General features: G+C 37.6%; 1 protein-coding gene and 1 pseudogene across 1 annotated transcript; both read left to right on the forward strand.

The window, feature by feature from the left end:
* Positions 1-649: 649 nt before the first annotated feature.
* On the forward strand, positions 650-1,575 carry LOC117134384. Its single transcript, XM_033292685.1, has 2 exons — positions 650-1,386; positions 1,431-1,575. The coding sequence occupies exons 1-2, from the start codon at positions 650-652 to the stop codon at positions 1,573-1,575; spliced, it is 882 nt and encodes a 293-aa protein (XP_033148576.1).
* A 10,443-nt stretch (positions 1,576-12,018) lies between these two features.
* LOC108872015 lies at positions 12,019-13,100 on the forward strand (annotated as a pseudogene).
* The last annotated feature ends 13,854 nt before the right edge of the window (positions 13,101-26,954 follow it).

A 26,954-nucleotide genomic window follows, 5' to 3' on the forward strand; every position in this document is an offset into this window, starting at 1 on the left:
CAGCACGAAGCTCTGACCAACTGAGGTTTATCAATCCGAAAGTTCTTAAACCAGCCGAGGTAATGTTTAAATTTATGTATTTCAATATACTTAATTTATTTAAATTTTATTATTGTTTCGGAGTGAGAGGCTGGACCTTCTCCGTTCGGGATGATAGGCGATGCCTTCCCCGACTGATCGTTATGGTAGGCTATGCCTTCACGATCAGAGAAACACGTGGTAGGCTTTGCCTCCGTGAATAAAAAAGGTCAAAAACGGTAGACTATGTCTCCTCGGATCTTGAAAAAAGTAAAAGTCAAAATGGTAGACCATGTCTCCTCAGACTTTGAAAAAATGATCAATATGGTAGTCTATGACTCCTCGGATCATGTGGTAGGCTGAGCCTCCCGATTTTATTTATGCTATTTAAATTCTTGCAATTTAAATTTTTGCAATTTAAATTTCTGCAATTTAAGTTTATGCTTTTATTTTATGCCTTTAATTTCTGCATTTAAATTATGCATTTAAGTTATGCATTTAAATTCCCGTCTTTACTATATTTATATATTATTCTATGAATACAGTTATCATGTCGAATTTGACAAAGCTCGAAATTAATGCCCTGAATATTACGGGAAATAATTATATGACCTGGGCAGTGGGTGCAAAAATGCACCTAAGAGGAAACGGGCTTTTGGAAACCATCGATAGTTCAAAAACGGTGTCGGATGAGAAAAAGGCTAAAGCCATGATATTTTTACGACACCACATCCATGATGGTTTAAAGGATGAATATATTACGAAAGAGGATCCTTGTGACCTCTGGAAATCTTTAAAAGAGAGGTTCGATCACCAAAAATATGTGATCTTACCGAAAGCTAAACACGAGTGGATCCATCTCCGGTTCCAGGATTACAAAAGTGTTAGTGAGTTTAATTCTGCGATGTTCGGAATTACTTCGAGGATGATGTTATGTGGAGAGAAAATAAGTGATTATGATATGATCGAGAAAACTCTCTCCACGTTCCATCCTGAAAATGTAATCCTGCAGCAACAGTACCGGGTGAGTGGATATACCCGTTACTCGGAGTTGATGCAAGTCCTCCTTGTAGCGGAGCAGAATAATCAACTCGTGACTTTAAACCATCAAGCTCGTCCCACTGGATCTGCTCCATTCCCAGAAGCGAATGTTGCATCATCCAGTTATGATAATAGGAGAGGACGAGGTCGTGGACGTGGTGGAAACCGTTATCATGGTCGTGGAAGAGGACGAGGAAGAAGATTCCGTCCCTATGATAAAAGAAATAATAAAGACTTCCACGAAAATGAAAGGAATGAAAAAGACCAGGATGATAAAAGGCAAACAAGGAGAGGGTTTGCTACAGATGCGGCATGGAAGATCATTGGGTACGTACCTGTCGTACACCAAAACATTTAGCCGATCTGTATAGAGAATCCCAAAAGGGAAAAGAGAAAGGAAGAGGTGAAACTAACTTCATCTCTGATGAACCTGGGCCATCCTTTCATGGTTTAAACGATGATACTCATCTCGACGTATCAGACTTTCTGGTTGAGCCAGAGAGTATCGATGAGTGATATAAATCGATATGATATAAATAGACTGTATTATAGTATCTATATCTTTAGTTGTAAGATATATGTTATGTTTGTTATGTTTAATGTTTAATAATATATGTTTTATGAATATTTTAAATTCAGAAAGAATGCCAAACTTTGAGACTATGGATGGAGATTTGTGTTTGGCAGATAGTGCGCCAACGCACACGATAATCAAAGATAAGAAATATTTCTCCAGTCTCAAAATAAAATATTGCGCTGGAAGCGTAAGTACAATATCTGGTAATGCAAAGATTATTATGGGCTCTGGAAGAGCGAAATTTTCAATGCCAGGGGGAACAATATTTGAAATTAGTGATGCTTTGTATTCCCCCAAGTCTCATAGAAACTTGTTAAGTTTTAAGGATATCCGAAGAAATGGATATCATATTGAGACTATGAGTAAAGATGACATTGAATTTCTTTGCATTAAGTCTGAGAGGAAACATATATTGGAAGAGTTAAGAATGTTATCCTCTGGACTATATTGTACGAAAATAACCATGACTGAGTCCTATGCCGTGGTAAACATGAAGTTTACTGATACATTTAAAATATGGCATGAAAGGCTAGGACATCCTGGTTCAGTCATGATGAGAAAGATAGTGCAAAATTCGAATGGCCATCCGTTGAAAAACGGAAAAATTTTGCAAACGGGCGAGTTTACATGTAATGCATGTTCTCAAGGAAAGCTTATAACTCGGCCATCACCAGCAAAAATAGGCAATGAATCACCAATATTTTTAGAAAGAATACATGGTGATATATGTGGGCCGATCCACCCACCGTGCGGGCCGTTTAAGTATTTCATGGTATTGATTGACGCATCTAGTAGATGGTCAAGTGTGTCTCTTTTGACGACACGAAATACGGCTTTCGCAAAATTCATTGCCCAGATAATAAAGCTGAGAACGCAGTTCTCAGAGTATGCCATTAAGAAAGTGAGGCTTGATAATGCTGGTGAATTTACATCGCAAGCCTTTGATGATTATTGTATGTCAATGGGGATTGATGTGGAGCATCCAGTTCCCCATGTGCATACACAAAATGGCATGGCCGAGTCATTAATAAAACGGTTGCAGTTGATTGCAAGACCGTTAGTCTTGAGAACAAAGCTCCCAATTTCTGTATGGGGTCATGCTATATTGCATGCGGCTGCACTGGTTCGGTTAAGACCGAGTGCATATCATAAGTACTCCCCTTTACAATTGGCATCTGGGCAAGAGCCAGATGTATCCCATCTCCGTATCTTTGGGTGTGCGGTCTATGTTCCGATAGCTCCGCCACAAAGAACAAAAATGGGCCCACAAAGGAGATTGGGAATTTATGTGGGTTATATGTCACCAAGTATAATAAGGTATCTGGAACCAGTAACTGGTGATATGTTTACGGCAAGGTTTGCCGATTGCCATTTTAATGAGGATGAATTTCCAACATTAGGGGGAGGAATTAGAAAAATTCCTAAAGAGATTACTTGGTGTACACCGTCGTTGTTACACCTTGATCCTCCTACGAATCAAAAAGAGCTGGAAGTTCAGAAAATTGTGAATTTGCATAATTTGGCAAACCAGTTACCAGATGCATTCACAGATACGAGAAGGGTGACGAAATCATGTATACCCGCTGAAAATGTTCCATCAAGAGTTGATGTTCCTAAAGAACAAGCTGATGGAAACAAAATGAATGAACCTAGGGTTCAATTAAAGAGGGGGAGGCCAGCGGGTTCTAAAGATAAAAATCCTCGAAAGAAAAAGAAATTGGATGAACAAAGTAAGGTTCTAGAAGAACCTTATATTGAAAAATGTCTGAAAGAAGACATAAATGGAAAGGTTCTAGAAGAACCTGAAACTGAAAAATGTCTGAAAGAAGGCATAGATAAAGATGGTCCAGATGACGAGAGGGGAACAGAAAAGTATGAGATTTCCATCAACTACGCCCGAGATGAAAAGATATGGAGCAGAAATAAGATAAAAGATGTTGATGGAATGTTCTCCTTTTCTGTGTCCAAAGAAATCGATCATGAAAATGATGATCCCGATCCAAGGTCCATTTTAGAATGTCAAAAAAGACATGATTGGGAGGAGTGGAAGAAGACCATTCAAATTGAATTACTCTCCCTGAATAAAAGAAATGTCTTTGGACCTATAGTCATAACGCCTGAGAATATAAATCCTGTTGGGTATAAGTGGGTATTCGTGAGAAAAGTAAATGAGAAAAATGAAATAACACGATATAAAGCCCGATTAGTTGCCCAAGGTTTTTCTCAGAGACCGGGAATTGATTTTGAGGAAACATATTCCCCGGTAATGGATGCAATTACGTTTAAATTTTTGATGAGCCTAACGGCGTCTAAACATCTTGAAATGCATCTCATGGACGTTGTGACTGCATATTTGTATGGATCGTTGGATAACGATATATATATGAAACTCCCTGAGGGATTGAAAATGCCAGGGGCATTGAAAGAAAAATCCAGGGAGATTTGCTCGGTCAAGTTGCAGCGATCACTTTACGGATTAAAGCAATCCGGACGCATGTGGTACAATCGCTTAAGTGAATATCTTTTGAGTAAAGGATATGTTAATAATGCGATATGTCCATGCGTTTTTATAAAGAAATCGTCATCTGGCTTTGTGATCATTGCTGTATACGTTGATGACCTGAACATAATTGGAACTCAAAAGGAGGTTGATGATGCTCGAACTCATATGAAAGATGAGTTCGAAATGAAAGATCTCGGCAAGACAAAGTTTTGTCTTGGGCTCCAGATAGAGCATCTCCGAGAAGGAATATTTGTGCATCAATCAAACTATACGAAAAGGTTATTGAAACGCTTTCGTATGGATAAAGCGACTCCATTGAGTACTCCAATGATTGGTAGAACTCTCAATATTGAGAGTGATCCTTTTAGGCCCTGCGAAGATAGCGAGAAGATATTAGGTCCAGAAGTACCTTATATGAGTGCTATCGGTGGGCTGTTATATCTTGCAAACTGTACCAGACCAGATATAGCTTTTGCTACTAATCTACTGGCGAGATATAGTTCTGCTCCTACTCGCAGGCATTGGGACGGAATAAAACATTTATTCCGTTACCTTCAAGGTACAGTTGATTTAGGGTTAAAGTATTTTAGAAAACCCGAGTTTGGTATGGTTGGTTTTGCAGATGCGGGATACTTATCAGATCCTCATAAGGCTCGATCGCAAACCGGCTATGTTTTTACAATTGGTGGAACCGCGATCTCTTGGCGGTCCCAGAAACAAACTCTGGTTGCAACCTCTTCGAATCACGCAGAAACTATCGCGCTTCACGAAGCATGTCGAGAATGTGTGTGGCTTCGGTCAATGAGTCACCACATACAAGAATCAAGTGGAATGGTCAACGAGAAAGAGCCAACGAAAATATTTGAAGATAATTCGGCTTGTGTTGCTCAACTTAAAGAAGGCTATATCAAGAGCGACAGAACCAAGCACATCCCTCCAAGATTTTTTTCGTATATAAGGGAGCTCGAGAAAAATAAAAAAGTGGACATTGAGTATATACGGTCATTCGAAAATCCGGCTGACTTGTTCACCAAAGCTCTTCCGACTACAACATTCCGAAAACACGTCTATGGTATCGGAATGCGGCATTTGCGTGACTTGTAACGAGGAAGCAAGGTCCACTACTTTCAGGGGGAGATTACGACAGTGTACTCTTTTTCCCTTGTCATGGTTTTTGTCCCAATGGGTTTTTCCGTGATCAGGTTTTTAACGAGGCACTACGTAATACGTATAAGATGGATGATCAAGGGGGAGTGTTATAAGATAAAGGTTGAAAAGTCAATGATCATCCATCAAGTCTTGTCTTTAAATGGACATAAATATCTGTCCATTTTATATTATTATTTTGTCAAATATCTGCATGTTAAACCGACGTGAGAGTAGTATAAATATGACTTATAGTTCTCTTGAAACGATAATAATTTGAAACACAAGTTCTATAATTTCTCTCTCTCTCGCTTTACTACACACACAAAACATCTGATCTCTCTTACTTCCATCGATCAAACACACATATATAAATAATAAATATAACTCCTAAGTTATATTATACAACAATCACATATATAAGATTGGATTAATTGTTATAACAAGAAGATGATAGTAAAGATTGTACGTGAAAGCAAACGTGTTTGTTGCAAGTGGCTCGTTTGGTAATGGAGCATGGGTCAGTGTTCCCATTGACCAGCGATCGAGCACACACACACCAAACAAAAAGAAAATAAAAAAGATATAAATGATTCTTCTTCTTAAATACCTTTTTCTTTTGTTTAATTTTCTTTATCCACTCTATAAATGATTTTTCATGTAAGTGTATATATGTTGAATTTGGTGGTAGGCATTTTAAAGAATTGAATAGCTTTTGATATTTTTAGCACTTCTAATGAAGCTTGATTAATTCTCTTCACTCTGTTTCCATTCATCCAATTGAATACCAAAGCTATTTTTAAATAAACTAGGGTTTTTTTTTTTTTAACTGGCTTTCATATTGAAATAAAGAAAAAAAATACAGAGATTACAAAGAAGAAACAAAAGAAAAAAAAAATACAACTTGAAACTAAAAGGAAAACATGACAACACAATCCGAATATATTCAACCCGAGATGGGGATAACAGTGGCTCACAAGTAAGAAGCAAGTAAAATAGGTACGACATACAATGGCAGCTTTTAGATGGTTTGACTACACAGGCAAGTAGCGTTAGCAAACTCCGGGTCTTACATCCTATTCACCAACCAATTGCTGTTAATCCAAAGAGGAGCCGGAGCATCCTGACTTGCTTCCAAACAAGTACTACCACTGACAATTAAGCGCAGGGAAGGTGAGGAGCAACAAACCTGTACGCACGCAACACCAAACGCCGAAAGAACGGGATGAAAAGGAGGCAGCTAGATCAAAGAAACAACGGGACCTGCACTGAAAGGAAAAGAACCAAATCTGCCGCGGTAAATCAAAAGAACCACCACGGCACAGGGATGAGATAGCCCTAATCATGCCGCCACAGAGGTGAAAACCGAGCTCCATGACCACGAACCCGTGAACGCCTCCCATGATACTTCTCTTAGAACAAGAGGGAGTTTCCTTTCTTGGTAAAATGGAACAAATGAGACAGAACAAATGCCCAGGAAATTGAAGAACCAAGCCCCGCAAACCCTGAAACCCGGAATGATCAGAACCGGGATACGAGCTTTCCAAACACCATCGCCATGAACCGAAGAGGACGAAGACAGGAGAAGCTTGACCAGACAGCCGACGCCTGAGTACCAGACACCTCCACGCGCTTAAACCATCCTTTAAGCTACACGCGCCGCCGGGAGAAAACCCTTGGCACCGCCAAGAAACTTCAAAACCGTCGCGCGTCGAGTGAGCATAGCCCACAACGTCCTACTTGGGCATGAACGGGATTAGCTGTCGCCGAGACACCAAGGCAGAAAGCTAAAACTCCGGATCACCACCCCTCACCGACACAGACCAAAAGAACCAGATCTATGCAGATTGAGCCCACTCCAAGATCACGCGCCTCCAGAACCGGTAGGGAAATGTCTCACCAAACAGATCTGAAAATCGAGAGAATCAAAACCCTAGCCACCCTAAAACGCCGACTCCGCTCTTAGTTGCGGCTCCACGAACCTCGCCGTCCAACCAAGTTCACCGGTGAAGACAGATCCGGAGAAACGCCATGGTCGTATCCCAAATCCATCATCAGACAACAAACTCAGTGCTTCAGCATATCGGCAAGGGAGAGGAGACTAAGACACGTAGCAAAGGTAAAATAAGAGAGGGGGGAGGGGGAGCACCGACGCGGCGGCAAGCCGCACACGCCGGTGAAAGCAGATTATCAGTTTTGAGAGATGAGAGAAGCGAGAGGATTTAGGAGAGAGAAGCTCTATTTTTCTGCGCACGTAGTTTATAATATAAACTAGGGTTGGTCCGCCCTACGGGCGGGTTGGTCCGCCCTACGGGCGGGTTGGTGAATTTATAAAATAAATATTTTTTACTAAAATTATATGAATTTTATATAAAATTCTTAAAATTATTTTAAATTTATAATTATAAACATATTTTTATCAAAATATCATATTGTGAAATTTAATAAATTTTGTTGGCTAAATTTGAAACTAATCGTAACATCCATTTTTTTGTTAGGATACAAATATATTAAATAAAAAGAAATTCAGGAAAAGGAATTTATTTTCCTAATTTTTATTCTAAGTTGCCTATTTATTTTAGATATTTATGTGTTTTTGTTATTTTACGTATTTAGGGCTATGTTATATTTTCATCAAACTTAGTTGTTATATAGAGATATTCAGATTTTTTTTGTTGAAAACTTTTTTGATTATTTATTGATATTTAATTGTTATTTTCCTTGTGGATAATCGCACGTACAAAGTAAATAAAACAATATTGTAAACTAACATAAAATGTCACTTTTTTTTCTTTGAACTTTAAACATTTGCATAAACTGAAACAAAGATCTATAGTACTTGCTCGTTTTAATTTACATTCATAAGCTAATCAAATGCACATAAACAACACCAGAAAGTTAAGATTTAAGTTCAAAAACAGCTGTAGAAGAAAATGATGCGATCACATAGCCATTGCATATAAAAAGAGAACCCAATAATTATATATCTAAGATGCTGCCATGATCAAAGAGGTAACTTCATTTATGCCCTTCAATACCAAGAAAAAATGAATTCTCCATATATCCTCTGTTACTACCGTGTTAGGCATTCTTAGCATTACGTGAAGACACCAACTCATGCTTCTTTGTCACTCTTTTTATTCACCTTTGATTTCCCATTAGCAGATTGAAAAGCTATCCCTTCAGCTCCCCAAACAGCCTTTGACAACTAATATCACTTTTGTTGGTGAGGATTCGAAGCAGAAGCTTGTTCACCCTGTCATTTTCGTAGTTGTATATTTCTTTATCATAATCTGAAGATTCTCCTTGAACTGTCTCAAGGTAACATCAAATCTAAGAGAAACCTTCATGGAATTGTAGAGTGAGCGCCTGTCTTCTAGTGGATTCTTCCCATTGTAATCAATTATACCTTGTAGAAAAACAATTTCATCTTTCTCACCAAAAAGTCTTTTGAAATTTGATCTCATTTCTCATCTTGTTTATAGATTTTCTTGGCTCTCTTCGAACTCACGTCGGTTGAGACCCCCTCCAACCAGCCGCTTCCTCCTTGACAGTTGAACCTTATCGGAACTCCTTGGTTGATGATATTCCGGCTCGGACCATATTTGTTTCTCGCCGCTTGAAGATAAGGTTCGAACCCGATTAGCACTTACGGTGGCTGGAATAAAAATTCGCCTGAAACAGAATTGAGAAGGTTTCATAATCAAGAAGCGGAAGCTAAATGCTGAATAAAAAATCATATAGAACAGCTAGCAATGTTGACAGTAGGTCTCTATTATCAAATGCTTAAGAAAGGACTCACTTTTGGATCAAAGTAATAGCATATCAACGGACATATGAGTTCATCACCGCCGCTTCCCAGAATCACCGCAATCTAACCTCAACTGTGGAAGAACATCTACCTGATTTCATATCAGCGAGAAAAACTTTAGAGTTAGCCATTTCACAAAAAAAAAAAAAAATTATCACATCACAAAAAATAAATCTATTGCGTTGTTTGAACTGATTGATAAGATGATTTCGAGAGGAGGAATACTTACCTTTTTATAGTCGCAGGTACACCACCTCGCTGAAGAAAATCTCGCATTGAAGGCTACATCATGATTAATTGAATTAATAAGAGATTTAACACGAAGATTCCAAAACGTTTCGGTGGTGATAATGTTTTCGGTGGTGAAGACGAAGTTCAGAGGTCGCGATGAAACGAAGAACAATGACGAACCTGAACTTATGAAGCTGGTTTGTTTAAAATTAGGCCCAAAACAATAGCAAGCCCACAAAAAATAAACGATGACTTTCTAATTAGATGAAACAGTAAGTTTAATTACCGTGACACGTGTTGGCATGTCGTTCAACGAATTTCCTAGGTGGAATCTGATGTGGCACACCCAGGAGGGATTCAAACCCTTTTATATATATAAAGATGATAGTTTTAATACAATTATTTTGCAAACACTTGCATATGCTTTTGTATTCATTAAAAAAATTAATGCCAGTAACATCATTTGCTAAATAGAGTTTAATAGTATAATAATTTGGTTGTTGATGTAGTTAACGGAACACTATTTTTCATAAAAACTGCAAACTCACAAAACTTATTCAGAGACATTGATATCATTTGCCTAACAGTCATTTTCCCTCTTTTCATTTATTAGTGATCAAATACAAATACAACAATCAATCAATCACTAATTAACTTTTGATCTCCTTTTTTCCTCCTTCCTGAACTTTATCCCACAAGCACTGCATACAGTCTGAAACACGTTTACCAATTCAATTAATTTCAATATTTTATATTGTAGTCTCTCTGTTTCATAAAATTACATATTTAAAAAAAGATTTTGTTTCAATTTTTTTTTATATATTTTAAATACATGTTTTATTAACTAATTTCAAATTTCAAAAACTTAAATGCACTTATTAAATTTTTACTGGCTTAAAATTATGGAAAAATAATTACAAAATATTAAGCATATTTATTGTGTTTTATTAAAATATGTGAAAAATTTAAAATATAACATTTTGAAACAAAGAGAGTAGGTTCAAGCAGCCAAATAAATATTCAAATCTGATTAATTAATTGAATTTTTCTTAGATTATTTAATGACATTACTTTAGGACCAAAAGGACCCTTTGCCAGAGTGTCAACTGTCAACTGCGTTGCAGCGTAATTAATATTCACCAATTTCCATTTCAGCTAGCTAAATAAGGACTATATGTTTTGACCATAAAAGTTGAAAGTTTGACGTCAATCTACTAATAATAGCAATCCCAATTAATTCCAAAGGTTGTAAATCCCACCTATGTTGAAAGATTGTATCTTTTCTAAAACATGTCAAAAAGGATTGTGTCTTTTCAAAATAACTACTTTGATTGTGTTGTTTCATAAAAAAACTGAAATGTATTAGTTTGAAAAATTGTGTCTGTTCATTATAAAAATTGTATATTTTCATAACAAACTGAATATTATTAATTTTTAAAATTGTATCTTTTCATTATAAAAAAATTATATATATAATAGCATACCAAAACTGGTGATATCATCACTTTTTAAAAGAAAAAAGTTTTAAGTCCAACGGTCATATTTGATTGAATTTAATGATATAAAAAAACAAAACTGCGGTGCGTTGCATCTTTTCACCGAATAGTCTCCATCTCAAAACAATACAACTCTTAGATGAAGCATCCCTTATCAATCTATATATATGTGTGTTTTTAAAGACTCATTCCTGTTATCGTTTTCCATCTCCTCTTAAATTACCTTTCCACCCAAAATCTCAGAATTGATTTAGGCACACTCGGGTTTTTTCCATATTTGTTTCGCTCTATCATTTATTTGAAAAGTTTTTTTTTCTTGAAGGAATGTTGTCTATTTGATTTTTGCCTCTTTTTTCTTTCCAAAATGTGTTTTCCATTAAATGAAGCTTGTTTGTAAGATTTACAAAAGGTAATTTCTAACTGGTATTAACCTTCGCAAAAAAGAAATATAACAAGGTTAGAATCAGACCCAAAAAACTCTGATATCTGAAAAAGAGTTATTCATTCCGAAACCTTTCAATACAACTCAATATTAAGAATCACAAACATATTTAGTGATACAAATAAGCATAGGTAAAATAAATTAATATATATATAACTAAAGCCAACCTGAAAACAATTTAGCATTTGCTGATATAATTATTACAATGCGTTTTCTCCTTTGGGTTGCTGAGAGTTCGATTCAAAATCAATATTGTCTCAACACAACCCTTGGATTAAAGGTATTCTAATCTCAACCATTCTCTGTTTTAAAAATAAAATAAATATAAAATATAGAAAAGTACTTCGTTTCCGTAGTGTCGTTTTATGTTTTTGTCAAAAACAAATGGTCAACCCTTGGATTAAAAAGTGTGCAATCTCAACCATTTCTTTTAAACAATAATAATAGTGACTATGAAAAGACAAGTTTGTTTTTTCATTTTTTTTGTGTTTCAAAAAATGAAAAGACAAGATTGTTTCTCTATATGGGTTGCGTTGTTTCATAGGTAACCATTCGGAAAAGAAAGATAAAGTTTTCCCTTTTTTGGGCCTAGAATTCTCTCTCTCGAAATCCTTTATTTCGTTGAGTGGAGCACAGCTGTTTAGTCTTTCCGGTGACACGTATACAAACTTTCTTATCTTTCGATAAGTTTTCGGTTCAATCTTCAAAGAAAGTTTACGTTTGTTCTTGTTCTTAGCGGTGAAGAATAATTTCCAGATCGTACTTTCAAAAATTAAGATGTCTTATGCTATGGATAAAGCGATGATGGCTCTCTCTTTAGAGGAAGAAGATGAGCCCTTTAATATGCCTGATCTTCCTCAGTTCAACAGAAAGGAACTCGAGGAGCCTGATTGGAAGGATTTTGAATCCTGATTGCCAAAAGATGTCCGCTTTAATATACAACATGCCTAGAAAGTGGCAGAAGGAAGGAAAGGTGAGGGGGGTGGCGCTTTCTAAGGAACGCTTTCAGTTCATCTTCGATCATGAGCATGACTTGGTGGATGTTCTGGAGACAGGAGTTCACACCTTCAATGATTGGACGCTGGCGATTGATCGATGGGTTGAGAAGCCTCCAGTTGATTTCCTCCAGTTTATTCCTATTTGGGTACAAATTAGAAATATGCCGTTAAACTACTACACGAAGGAAGCGATTACGGCTTTGGGGGATTTAATTGGTGAAGTCAAGGTGGTGGCTTTTGATCCAGAGAGGCCTCAAGTAAGGGATTATGTTCGGGTTCAGATTAGATTTGATGTGTCGAGACCTTTGCGGAAATCTAAAGTGGTGAATCTCCCTGAAGGAGGATCTTCGATTGTTTACTTCAATTATGAAAGGATACAGAAGCGGTGCTATGAGTGTCAAAGACTTAATCACGAGAAAGGTGTTTGCCCGCTACTAGTTAAACAGAGGAAAGAAGTGGCTTTGGATAGAAGACAGAGGAGACTTGGTGAATTGACATTATTGGAACCTATAATTGGAAAGGAGGATCCCTTATACGGGATTCTAAGAGAAGATCAAGTAGATGTGTGCAAAGCCACAGGAAGGAGAAAGATATCTGATGATGTGTTAGAGGAGATGAGGAGGTATATGCTTATGGCAACAGATCAGGACAGGTTAATAAGAATTAAGAGGATTCGATCATCAATTGATGAAGCGGAGAAAGATCATTTTGTTCAAAAGACGATGCTGCGTATGGAATCCAAGCCTATCTTTACTACGCAGATTGATATTGGAAAATGACCTGTTTTTGACCTTGACCTTAATGAACCTCTGGATTCAAATGTTCATGAAGGAAGGAAGACAGAGAAACTTATGGCTTCTGCTATTAATGCTAACAGAGTTGGGAGCTCATTTCAATATAAAGAGAAGCCGTGTTTGTCTGATGAGAATGATAGGGCTGGTAAGATGAAGGCCATGGTATGCTCTGCTCAAGGGTCGACTATGGGATTAAAACTTGAGGAGCCTAAGGACCTTTCATTCTGTGTTGGAAGAAATCCTACGGAATATGGTGCGGGACCTTCGGGTAGCAAACCATCCGGGGTTTTTCATAACTCTTCAAAGAAGAGAAGAAGGCCTTACATTAGAAAGAGACAAGAGCAACAATGGGCTAACTCTAGCATCCTGCAAGAGCTGTATGGAAAGGGAGAAGGAGCTCAGCAGGCTGGAAACAAGAGAAAGATTTCTGGAGATGAGATGGAGATTCAGAACGCTGCTCGGCGTAAAGAGTCAAGGGTGATCCCGAGTAAGGGATCGCCAAAGTCCCGATGAACATAATTAGCTAGAATTGTCAGGGACTGGGGCGGCCTCAGGACCTGACGATTCCTCGCCTCAGGGAAATGCGTCAAAAACATTTTCCAGAGGTGCTTTTTCTGATGGAAACTATGCAGTGTAGAAATGTTTTGGTTGATTTACAAGTATGGCTAGGGTATGATCAGGATTTTACGGTGGACCCAGAGGGTCACGCGGGGGGTTTGGCAGTTTTTTGGAAGAAATCTGTGAAAATTAAGTTTCTTCATGTAAGTAAAAACTTTCTGGATACCATAATGCAGTTTGGGGATTTTTCCTTTTATGCTTCGTGTGTGTATGGGCCGTCTACCGTGTATAGCAGGGGAGAGTTATGGGAAAGACTTACCAGGTTAGGTGTGAATAGGGGAGAAACTTGGTGTGTCTTTGGAGATTTCAATGATATTCTGCACAATGGGGAAAAGATTGGTGGTGTTTGGAGATCTGATCACTCTTTTGCTCCTTTTAATCAAATGATAAAGGCATGTGATCTGGAGGAGCTTCAGGCGCATGGAGATGGTTTCACTTGGGGTGGCAAAAGATATGATTCGTGGGTTCATTCAAGACTTGATCGGTGTTTTGGGAATAAAGCCTGGTTCAGGAAATTTTCTTGTTCTAATCAGACTTTCATGGATAAAAGAGGATCTGATCATCGGCCATTGCTCATTCACCTTATCGAACCTCAAGATTCTTACAGAGGAAACTTTAAATTTGATAAAAAGACTTTTGGAGGTTAATGGGGTTAGAGATAATGTGGCTAATGCATGGGATTTTGCAGGCAGTTATCGTAATGCGTCTGTCTCTTTTAGGTTGAAAGCCTGTAGAAGATCCCTTTGTGGATTGAAGCACACTGCAAACATCAGTTCAAGGGATAGGATTACTCAGGCTCAGATTGCTTTAGAACGGGAACAATCTGTGCTTCAACCTTCCATAGCTTCTATTCATTATCTTAAGAGGGAGTTGATTAGAGCGCAAAGAGATGAAGAAATTTTTTGGTGGCAGAAGAGTAAAGATAAATGGCTAAATGGAGGGGACAGAAATACTTCGTTCTTCCATAATTCTGTTAGATCTTCTAGAACAAGAAATTTCATTGTCAAGTTGATTAATGCTGAAGGGGTTGAGGTTTTCTCGGAAGCGGCGAAAGGAGAGGTTGCAGTGGAATTTTATCATCAGCTGTTCCGATCGTCAAATCCTTCCCCTTTCGATACTTGGTTCCATGATATGTCTCCTAAAGTCTCTTCGCAAATGAATTTGGATCTCGTTAAGGATGTATCTGCTTTGGAAGTTAAGGAGGCTGTCTTTTCCATCAATCCATCGAAAGCTCCAGGGCCTGATGGTATGTCTGCACTTTTCTTCCAAAGGTTTTGGGACATTATAGAAGAACAGTTTGTTAAAGAGGTTCAATTGTTCTTTAAGCATGGCATTCTCCCAAGAGAATGGAACTATACCCACCTTTGCTTGATCCCAAAGATACCTAATCCTCAGGCTGTTTCTGATTTAAGACCAATAAGTCTTTGCTCCGTGGGGTATAAGACGATATCGAAGATACTGGTCAGACGATTGCAACCATGGCTTAAGGAGATCATCTCTCCATCTCAATCAGCTTTTGTTTCGGAGAGACTTATGACTGATAACATTACGATCGCACATGAAATGGTTCACTCTTTGGGCATTGATGATGATATAGCTTCACAGCAGATGGTTGTAAAGACAGACATGTCAAAAGCTTACGATCGTGTGGAGTGGGGATATTTGAGATCGTTAATGTGTGCCTTAGGGTTTGACCAAAGATGGATTTCCTGAGTTATGAAGTGTGTTTCATCGGTGATGTATTCAGTTTTGATTAATGATCAACCTCATGGAATGATCACACCTCAAAGGGGACTCCGTCAAGGCGATCCTCTATCTCCTTTCATGTTTGTTTTATGTACGGAAGGCCTCGTTCATCTTATGTCCAGAGCAGAACGTGAGGGGCGTATTATGGGAATGAGGTTTGGTGATCATGGACCTTCAATAAATCATCTGCTGTTTGCAGATGATTCTCTATTTTCGTGCAAGGCAAACGAGGTCGAAAGCTTGGAGTTACTGTCGGTCCTTAACAGTTATGGAAAGGCCACAGGACAGGTGATCAATCATGCCAAATCCTCTATCATTTTTGGGAGAATGGTTAAGAAGGAAGTCAAAATCAAGATCAAAGAATGTCTGGGGATCGAAAAAGAGGGAGGAGAAGCAAAGTATTTAGGCCTGCCTGAAGTTTTAAAAGGTTCTAAAGTCAAGCATTTCTCCTATATCAAAGAACGGTTGTGTAAAAAAATCTCTGGGTGGCATGCGAGAACCTTATCCCAAGGAGGCAAAGAAGTATTGATTAAGGCTGTCGCCTCTGCTCTTCCTGTGGCTGCTATGTCGGTTTTTAAATTCCCTAAAACCCTTATAGCAAGTCTTCATAGTGCCATGGCGACTTTCTGGTGGTCTTCAGATGAGCATAAAAGAAAGATTCACTGGTTGAGTTGGGATAAATTGTGTATACCTAAAGAGCAGGGGGGAATGGGATTCAGAGACCTTGAGTGCTTTAATCAAGCGTTGTTAGCTAAACAGGCGTGGAGGATCATTGATGATGATGATTGTTTGATGTCTCGTGTTATGTGTGGTAAATATTTTGAGAACAATAACTTCATCAATGCTTGTTTAGGACGAAGACCGTCGTATGCTTGGAGAAGCATCATCTTTGGCAGGAACCTCTTAAAGCAAGGTATGAAGCATTTGGTTGGAAATGGACAGACCATTAATGTGTGGTCGGAACCTTGGTTGGAAGATGTGAATGGTTTATGTAGACCCCCGTTGGGAAGACAGAGACTCTTTAATGTGAATCTAAAAGTGGCAGATGTGATTAACCATCAAACGGGGAGATGGGATGAAAGAATAATGGAAGAGATCTTTGTGCCTGGTGACATAGCGATATTGAGAAGAAACCAACCTATGTCCCTGGAGAAAGATTCTTGGGTGTGGCGTCATACTAGAAGTGGGCTTTATTCTGTTAAAACAGGGTATGATCTAGCTTTTCAGAATCTTCATAAGGTATTGATTGGTGAGCAGTCTGTTTGCCCATCAATTAACCCTCTCAAGGAAGATGTTTGGAAATTTCTAACTTCATCTAAGATTAAAGGATTTATATGGAAAGCTATATCAGGAGCAATTGCTGTTTTCGACCATTTACAGGATAGAGGCCTGAAATCTGATATCGTTTGCCAAACATGTGGAGCAGATGGAGAATCAGTAAACCATGTTTTGTTTCAGTGTACTTTTGCAAGACAGGTATGGGCGCTTTCTGGTTTTCCTATCCCAAGAGGAGGTTTTGATGATGGTTCACTCTTTGCCAACATCAACTATCTCTTGGTTAATTGGAAAAAACGGAAAGAGTTGTTACAAGTTACAAAAAAATTTCCATGGATGCTATGGTATTTATGGAAAAATAGAAATGCCCTGCTGTTTGAAGGTGCTCTTTTTCCTAGTGATCAGATTTGTAGCAAAGCTTCTGAGGAAGCTGAGTTATGGTATGCTGCACAAGATATGGATGGAAGATGCTTCGGGGCTCATAGGGAGCCTACTTTTATAGAAGCGGCTGTATGGAAAGCTCCCCCAAGAGATGTGTTAAAATGTAATGTTGGGGTCGTGTGGGGGAAGAAAAAGAATATGGCTGGTGTTGTGTGGGTTCTGAGGGACTCAAGAGGAGATGTTCTCCTTCATAGTCGCCGATCGTTTGCTCAGGTTGATTCAAAAGATCATGCTCAGTACCTAGGTTTGGTCTGGGCCGTTGAAAGCATGGTTAGTCATAGATGTCTGAGAGTTCACTTTTCATTTGAAGGAGGGTGTTTTGTTAATGCAATTAACAGACCCAAAGCTTGGCCTTCCTTCAGGTCTAAAGTGGTGGAGATTAGAAATATTCTCAGGAATGTTTTGGTATGGAGGGTGGAAAATGAGTCGTTTGCTGCGAACAGGGAAGCTCGGAATATAGCTATTACTGCTTTAAAAGATGTTTGGTTTCAGTCTTATGTTGCCAGGGGCTTTCCCAGATGGTGTTCTTAATGTTTTGTGGTGTTGTTGTTGTTATAAGTTTCTACTTTTATGGACGTCTGTGTGTATGTTTGATCCTGAACTTTTGGTTATTTCAATGGAAAATCTAGTGAAAAAAAAAAACCATTCGGAAAGGAGTTGGCAAAAACGATTTCTTTGATGACGTAGGCAAGAAAATTTTGTATCCTTTAGATTATAAAAACAAAAAGTTCTGACCACCGGACTGAAACTTTTTTTTTCCTATAAGAAAAATGATGTCAGCGGGTACAAAATATGTTTGTGATTATATATAGATTACGAAAAAGTATTGGCTGAAGACTTAAAGTTATGTTTTAACCATTATGTTTATAATAGTATCATCTTAAAATAAATACATTTGATTTGAAAAGGTGTAACTATTCATATAATTATCACTTCAGAATAACTAATTTTAAATTGAAAAAATGTGACTATAAATTGAAAAGTTGTGACTATTCATATAAGTATTATTTCAAAATAAATAATTTTAAACTAAAAAAAATGTAACTACTTAAATTAAAAAATTGTGACTATTCATATATGTATCATTTTAAAATAACTACTTTTAAATTGAAATGATACGACTATTCAAATACAATTTTGAAAATCTATAAATAGTTTTTGTTCATGTCTTTCTCAAAATAAAATTTTCACTAATCAAATAAAATGATGAAAACAAAAATTATATGCAGTTACCTGGTCACGGCGCTACACTGGAGACACGGCTTCGTCGTTGGAGATCAATAGCGCTTGTGCGTGGTCATTCGCAGACATGAGAGATGTATGATGTGAAGAAGAGACGCACAAAGCCGGAGCCACCGTCATCACCCGTGAAGTCGTCGTGAGTTTAAGTTTTTTTTATCTATGTTCCTTGTGTGTCAAGCAATCGTTTATCATAAGTTTAGTTGTACTCATATTCTAATAATTTATCTTATCTTATTTATATTTTATTACAGTACGAGCTCCAGTGAGGAAGAGAGAGTTTGTTACGATCGAGAGAAAAATATATTGTATTTTCTTATCTGTATTTTACACCGTATACATCTATTTATACTCCTTTCTATACCGGTTTACTTAACATACTACCGGTTCAATCCTTATAAACTCTAATACCCTCCCCTCAAGATGGAAGACACAAACTGTGAAGTCCAATCTTGCCAATCAAACTCTTGAACAAAGCAGGTTGAACAGCCTTAGTAAGTATATCGGCAAGCTGTAGTTCGGAGCGAACATGAAGAGTCTTCAAGAAGCCACTCTGTAAACGTTCCCGAACAACATGACAATCAATCTCCACATGCTTCGTACGCTCATGATAAACGGGATTAGAAGCAATGTACAGAGCAGATTGATTGTCACAGAAGAGTGTTGCTGGAGCAATGGGAGAACAGTGCATTTCTTGTAACAATGTCGTCAGCCAAATGAGTTCACACGTCGCATCTGCCATAGCACGATACTCTGCCTCTGAGCTGCTGCGTGAGACAGTTTGCTGCTTCTTGGAACGCCAAGATATCAGAGATTCTCCCAAGAAGACACAATAGCCGGTGATAGACTGTCGTGAATCAGGACATGCTGCCCAATCAGCATCAGAATAAGCTGTAAGCTTCAGAGTAGAAGAAGCAGAATAAAACAATCCCTGGCTTGGATCTCCCTTCAAATAACGTAGAACACGATAGGCTGCATTAAGATGTGAATCAGTAGGAGCTGACATGTACTGGCTCAGCTTGTGAACGGCATAGGTGATGTCAGGTCTCGTATGAGTTAAGTATAACAACCGCCCAACAATGCGTCTGTACACTGAAGCATCAGAGAGTAAGGTTCCTGAAGTTGCAGACATCTTAAGGTTGGGTTCCATCGGAACAGATATAGGCTTACACCCCAAGAGACCAGCCTCTTCCAGAAGTTCCAGTGTGTACTTGCGCTGATTCAACGAGATGCCAGTCGCATTGCGTGCAATCTCAAAGCCCAAGAAATATTTTGCAGGACCAAGATCACGTAGCTTGAAAGCTGCCTTCAACACATCTTTAAACGTATCCACAGCTGAAACATCATTCCCCACAATGAGAATATCATCGACATAGACAAGAACAGCCAAGAAGACGTTGTCGACATATCTGATAAAAAGGGAATGATCAGAATGCGTCTGAGTAAACCCATCTCCGAGAATCACACTGGACAATTTCTGATTCCACTGACGGGAAGCTTGCTTAAGACCATATAGAGACTTATGAAGCTTACACACTGAGTTAGGAGGACACTTCTTGCCAGTGATTTCTTCATAACCGTCAGGGAGACGCATGTAAATTTCTTCATCAAGGTCACCGTTGAGAAAGGCATTGCTGATATCTAACTGTGAAATGGACCAATCTTTAGCTGCAGCAATACTCAGAAGAAGACGTAGAGTGCCAATCTTAGCAACAGGCGAGAATGTATCCAAGTAGTCTAAGCCCTCCAACTGTGTGTAGCCTTTTGCTACCAGACGAGATTTGTGTCTCTCAATAGTCCCATCAGGATTGTACTTGATGGTATGAATCCATTTACAACCCACTGGGTGTTTGCCTTGAGGTAGTTGACAGACCGTCCAAGTTCCCGTATCCTCAAGTGAACCCATCTCAGATTTCATGGCAAGCTTGAACTCTTTAGATAAAACAGCTTCCGCATAGGTTTTAGGTAGTTTATTTGTGGTAATGGATAGAACAAACTGTTTATGGTCTGGGTCAAGCTTGTCATAGCAAAGAAAGGATGAAATGGGATAAGAAGTTGTATGGGTAGGATGGGTAGGTAGGTCAGAAGAATGATTTAACAGATAACAATGATACTTATCAAGATATGCTGGTGCCTTAGTCTGCCGCTTAGTCCTTGTGTTATTACTAGATACTCCCGATGGTTCAATAGGAACAGAGACAGTACTAGGAATAGATGATGTGCTAGAATGAGACATGTTAGGCATAGAATCAGTAGACAGAGAAGGCACAGTAGCATCAGAGACATGTAGATTAGGAGACTTAGAAAGAGAAACAGGTGAAACATCATCATGACTAGCAGGAGCAGGAAACATTGACGAATTCAAGTCTGGTCCTAAATCAAAGAAAGCAGGAAAAGAAGAATCCGGAACAGGCAAAGGAAGAACATCCTGATCAAACAAACTGTTTTCACGATGTAAAGATGAAGATGCATCAGCAAAAGGAAATTCCGATTCATGAAACACAACATTACGAGATATGACTATGTTGTTCGTTGTTGTATCTAAAATTTTATAGCCTTTGTAACCATGGGGATAACCTAAGAAAACACCTGATATGGCACGAGGACTAAACTTATCTCTATCTTTCTGTAATGTAGAGTAGTAACATAAGCAACCAAAAACGCGAAGATGATCATATGAAGGAACGTTTTGTGTCAAAAGTTCAAATGGAGATTTGTTATCTAAAAGAGGGGAAGGAGTTCTATTTATTAGGTATATAGCAGTTTGAATACAGTCACCCCAGTAGATTAAAGGAACTCTAGACTGAAATAAAAGAGCTCTAGCAACATTTAGAATATGTTGATGCTTCCTTTCCACCACAGAGTTTTGTTGTGGTGTATAAGGGCATGAAAAATAATGTTCAATGCCATGTTCTTTTAACAGAGAGGTAAATGCTAATTCAGGAGCATTATCTGAACGAATTGCTTTGACCTTGCATTTATACTGAGTTTGAATGTATTTTAAGAAGTCAGGAAACACAGTAGCAACACAACTTTTATTTTTGAGTAGATAAATCCAAGTTACTCTAGTGCAATCATCAACTAGTGTAAAGAAATATCTATAACCATCATGTGTTGCTGTGTGAAAAGGACCCCATACATCAATATGAACCAAATCAAATGGAAGTTTCGAAAGATGAGGGTTTGAAGGAAAAGACATGCGTTTTTGTTTAGCTAAGGGACAAATTTTACAATGACTATCATTTTTACAAGAAGACAAATGAAGAGTCTTGGAAAGAGCTTGTATTTTGCTGAAAGACGGATGACCCAAACGCTGATGCCAAACTTCAGAAGAAATACTCAAAATCGAAAGAGCTGTAATAGGCGTTGAAGAAGAAACATTTCGAGAAGGATGAGAAGCGTCCAGGACATAAAGATTGCGTTGGAGGTTACCCTTCCCAATCATGAAGTCCTGAATAAGCTCCTGGTTTTGAAAAGGATTTTCAGGAAAAATGTAACATGAGTCAGAAGAAAATAGAACCGCCATATTGCTATTTCGAGTTAAAGCACTGATACTTAAAAGATGAAACTTGAATGTTGGAATGTATAAAACATCAAAAAGAGTTAGCTTGGAAGAAACAATGATAGTGCCAGAGACAGTGACAGGAATCCTAGAACCATCAGGGAGTATCACAAAAGTATCACTAATTGTTTTAGTGTTTTGAAACAAGGCTAAGTCAGCACAGACATGACAACTAGCACCAGTATCGATTATCCAAGCAGCATTGATAAAAGTAAGGCCATTCTCAATTCCCGCGGAAATGAAATGAGAAGAATCAGAGGTACCTGAAGGGGGTGTGTCAGAGTATGTTTGAGCAATGAGATGAGGTTGAGGTTTAGGTGTGGAAGCTGTTCCATCAGAGAGACAAATTGTGCTGCCAGCGATCTGAGGAAATTTGTCGTTGAGACTGGTAGCGTTCAACCCGTTGAGGAGTTGATGAACTTGAGAAGATGTAACTGTTCCCAGACAAACCCCTTGTTGATCATGCATAGAGATACCACCAGAGTCTTGAACAATCAAGTTAGCAACATTCTCCTTGCGAGGAGGCCAGTTCTGAGTAGGTTTCGAAGATTGAGCCTGTCCTCTGTAGTTGTTCTGAGGTTTATACCCTTGAGGATACCCGTGGAGTTTATAACATCGTTGGATGGTATGACCAGCTATGCCACAGTGGGAGCAGATGGGACGATTCTTATTCTTGGCATATCCATTATTATACGCAGCCACAATAGAATCATCAGGAGAAGCGGTTTGAGAGATGTTGAATGCAACAGCACTTGTGCTCTTCATGGACCTCTGTCGTTCTTCTTGAGAAACGAGATTAAAGACCTTAGAAATGTTTGGTCTTGGCTCCATCATGAGAATCTGTCCTCTTGTTGCTGTGAAGGATTCATTCAGCCCAGTCAAGAACTTCAGAATCTTGTCTTGTTCGTCTCGTTGCACAATCCTCTTGAGACTAGAACAATCAGGCCGATTACAGCAACACGTATAAGGGCTCTCATGATTCTTGAGTTCTTCCCACAACTGCTTCAACTTCGTATAGTAATCACTCACACTCTGTGAGCCTTGAACCTCAGCAAAAATCTGTTGTTTAATCTCAGCATTACGCGGTCCATCACTCTGCTTGAATTGGTCATGAATATCTAACCACATCTGTCGAGCAGTATCCAAGTACATAATGCTCTTGGCAATCGATTTCTCCACAGCATTCACAATCCAGGTACACACAATATTATTGCATCTTGACCACGACGCAAAATCCGGATGATCATCAAGCAATTCCGGATAAGTGCCATCAACAAACACAGCTTTATTACGAGCACCTAACGCCATCAACATAGAGCGACGCCAAGTATTGAAATTACCCAAACCAGCAAGCTTCTCAGAGACAAGCGAAATACCAGCATGATCAGCACTATGAACGTAAAGAGGATTCGAATTCGGATCCTGAATAGTAGCCGTTTCCACCCGAGGAGCTGATTGATGTGGAGCCGAAGTTGGCGTCGAGTTGTTGTTGACAGCATTTGCGTAAGAGAGAGGCATTCTTCAATCTTGAGACGAAGCGAAAATCAAGAATCAAAGAATCAACGAACGGAGAAGACGAGTCTTCCACCAAAAGACGATCAGGAACACGAAGATCGTGAAATCAACAGGTAGATAACCACCGAGAGAAGATGATAGATCGCAAACAGATAATCGACGAGCGAATCAGTGAAGATGATGACGGGGAATGAGAGACTCATCACGGCGAAGCTCAAGAAGATCGCATTGGAAGAAGATCGGAGCTCGAATCAGAGAAAGGACGAAGCAGGAGACGGAGATCTCACCGCTCTGATACCATATTACAGTACGAGCTCCAGTGAGGAAGAGAGAGTTTGTTACGATCGAGAGAAAAATATATTGTATTTTCTTATCTGTATTTTACACCGTATACATCTATTTATACTCCTTTCTATACCGGTTTACTTAACATACTACCGGTTCAATCCTTATAAACTCTAATATATTTCATTCTCATCTTGTGTGTCGCAGATGAGAAGCCCACGGCGGAATCCTTATTGTTTTTGGTGGTCAATTCATATTTCCGTTCCATATCAGATTGGGATCGGAGTAGAACATCAGAGAGGATGACATGTTAAATTTTTTTAAAGAGGTGCCATTGTCATTTTGGAAAACGTATTGGTTCGGGTCCTTCGGGATGATAAAAAGATCTCGTCTGCTTCAAAAATCATAAATGTCATTCTTGTCATTATAAATTATTTTATTAAATTAGCAAACAATCAAATTTAAATGTGTTTGATTATTTTAACAAGCTCAAAAATATTAAGTAATATTTAAAATTCAGAATAACTTACATAAACTAATAAAATAATTATATTTTTAATTGATATTAACATATTTGTATTTTATTTGTCATATAAAACTATAAAATATACATTTTTAATATTATATACAAATAAATATAAGGGGAAATTATATGTTTACCACTTTTATGGTACCACTTTTCATTTTTACCACCACTAATGAGACATTTTCAAAAATACCTTCTTCATTAAGTGGCAAAAGACTCTTATGCCTTTGTTATTTATATATATAATAAATCATTATTGAAATAAAAAAGGGGAATTGCCACTAATACCACTTTCCTAATACCACTTTTCAACTTTACACTTTTCAAATTTACCTTTAAAATTTTAATGGGTAAAATACCATTATACCCTTATTTAATCAAACATAAACCTAGTGTCTTTCTCCCACGATTTCTTCAATCTCAGATCCACTAATAACAATCTATCAAATTCTCTTCGGTGATCAAATCCGGCGAGATTCAATGATTCTGACGAGTTTTCCGGCGAGATTTGACGACACCGGCGAGGTCTCCGGCGAGATTTGACGACGCCGACGAATTCTCCGACGAGATTTGATGACGCTGACGTCCGGTGAGATTTGACGAAGACTTCAACCTCAAACGAACAGAACAAAACGACTTCTTACCACTAACACGTAACAAAGGTGAGAGGATAATATATGGTGATTTTCATCACTTTCTGTAATTTTTCTCATAATCGATCAATTTCTGGGAAAGAAGACGAAGCTTTTCTCATGAGGTTTTAAAAATTTCAAATTTATAAAACCTTATAAATATTTATCGATGAGGAACATAGTGTTATGTTTTATCGTTTTTTGATATATCTTGTTGATTTTTCAAGATTTAAGTAATTTTGTGTTGAATATATTTTTACTCCTACTAACTTATATTTCTTTCTTCTCCAGATCTTTGTCATGTGATCAAATTGGGAGTTGCTCCAAATGAAATCACCGGTGAACTTTGCGATCTTTGACGAACTTGGCGAGATGTAGACGCGATCCGGCGAACAGAGGAAGAAGATTGTCGAAGGTGTCAAGATAATTTGAGAAGGAAGCATCAAAGAAGTTGATTTTTGTCTTCTACTTTTGTTTTCTGAAAATGATTTGTTTAAGTAATTTCATGTTGAAAATTTCCAAACATGATCTTTTTATGTGATGTTTGACAAAGGTGTTGATATTGAAATTGAAATTATACTCTGTGATATTTATAAGCCCTTATAAATTTTATATTATAGAAAAGACATATTATTTCTATAAGTTTTGATGTTTGAATATATATTGGGATATAATTCATTGGAATTTCACTGTTGATAAAGAAAGAGGAGGTTCAATTAGTGTTATTCTTAAAGATATATCCTACAACGAGTTGATTAGGGTAGTTCTAGAAGATTTTACAATAGATAACAATATAAAATTTAGCTACGTTTCACCATCAAAGTCTATCTTTGGTACAGAAGATGCTCTTCCAGTTTTTATTAGGAATGATTTCCAAGTAGTATCCTTTAAGAGCAAACATAAATATAGTGGAAAACTTTCTTCAGCTTTGACTAACAATTTATGAAGTAAACTCTTTGGTTATGTTTTATTTATAAATTTTATTATTTACTTTACCACAGTTACTAGTTACATGTTTTTATGTTGTAAAAATATATGACACATTTCCTTTCATTGTGACAAACAAGGATGTCTTTAATAATGCCCTTGAAGTATTTTAAATGAATTATTGGATTCATGTTTTTATGTTGCATATGGAAAGACATATATCACCATTAATTGTGTCAGATATGATACATATACGAGATGAAGTTTCTAGTACTCAAGACTTCCTCATTGTTGGAAATAGCAAAATCTTTGATGTATTTATTACAATTTTAGATTTTAAGAACTTATAAAATAATGAGAAAAATTATTCATTTCATGTCCTTGAGGTTTTATTACATTGTTTACATTTATAAGGATTTATAAAATAATTGTACAAGCTTATTAGTTCAATACTTTTATGTTGCAGATAAAAATACAAAGATCATCACTAATTGTGTCAAGTGTGATAAAACTCCAAGATGAAGTTTCTAGTACACAAGACTTGCTTATTCCTCAAAGTAGTAATATTCTTGAGGTAGATATTATAAATTTTATATTTATAGGACTTATAAAATAATGTTATAACATTTATTCACTTCATGTTTTGTGTTTTAGGGAATAACATTTACATTTACATTTACATTTACATATATTTACATTTACATTTACATTTACATTTACATTTACATTTGTGTTTCAGCTGAATTCACATTCTTTGACTATGAATGATGTGGAGCATGTGTGCGGTGATATGCATATCAAGTACCTCACTTTCTTGAGGTAATGCAAAGCTACTAGTTGTAGTTTAACTAACAAGGTTTAGTATGTGTAATATATGAGGTGAAAGGTTATTATTTTGGTAGCCTAGCATTCTGTTTTGCTACTTTATGAGATTCATGTCTTTTATGTCTTATTTTGTGTATAATATCTGAAGAATCAGTGGAGATGGAGCATGAATTTGTTGAGCTGCAGAAGCATATTTCTTCTTGTCTTACACATGTTGTCACTGGCTTTTAATGTTAAATGTGTTATAAGTGTTATATTTTGCTCTGCTTCAAAGCCATCTCACTGAAATCTTCAAGCAAGGATTCT

This window comes from Brassica rapa, chromosome A05 (genome assembly GCF_000309985.2).
Source record: "Brassica rapa cultivar Chiifu-401-42 chromosome A05, CAAS_Brap_v3.01, whole genome shotgun sequence".
Taxonomy (NCBI): domain Eukaryota; kingdom Viridiplantae; phylum Streptophyta; class Magnoliopsida; order Brassicales; family Brassicaceae; genus Brassica; species Brassica rapa.

Excerpts from the sequence above, each read along its gene's own strand:
- LOC117134384 (XM_033292685.1), top strand. The coding sequence starts at position 650 with ATGCACCTAAGAGGAAACGGGCTTTTGGAAACCATCGATAGTTCAAAA. Across the intron at positions 1,387-1,430 it reads GCGGCATGGAAGATCATTGG|AGAATCCCAAAAGGGAAAAG; the intron begins GTACGTACCTGT and ends CGATCTGTATAG.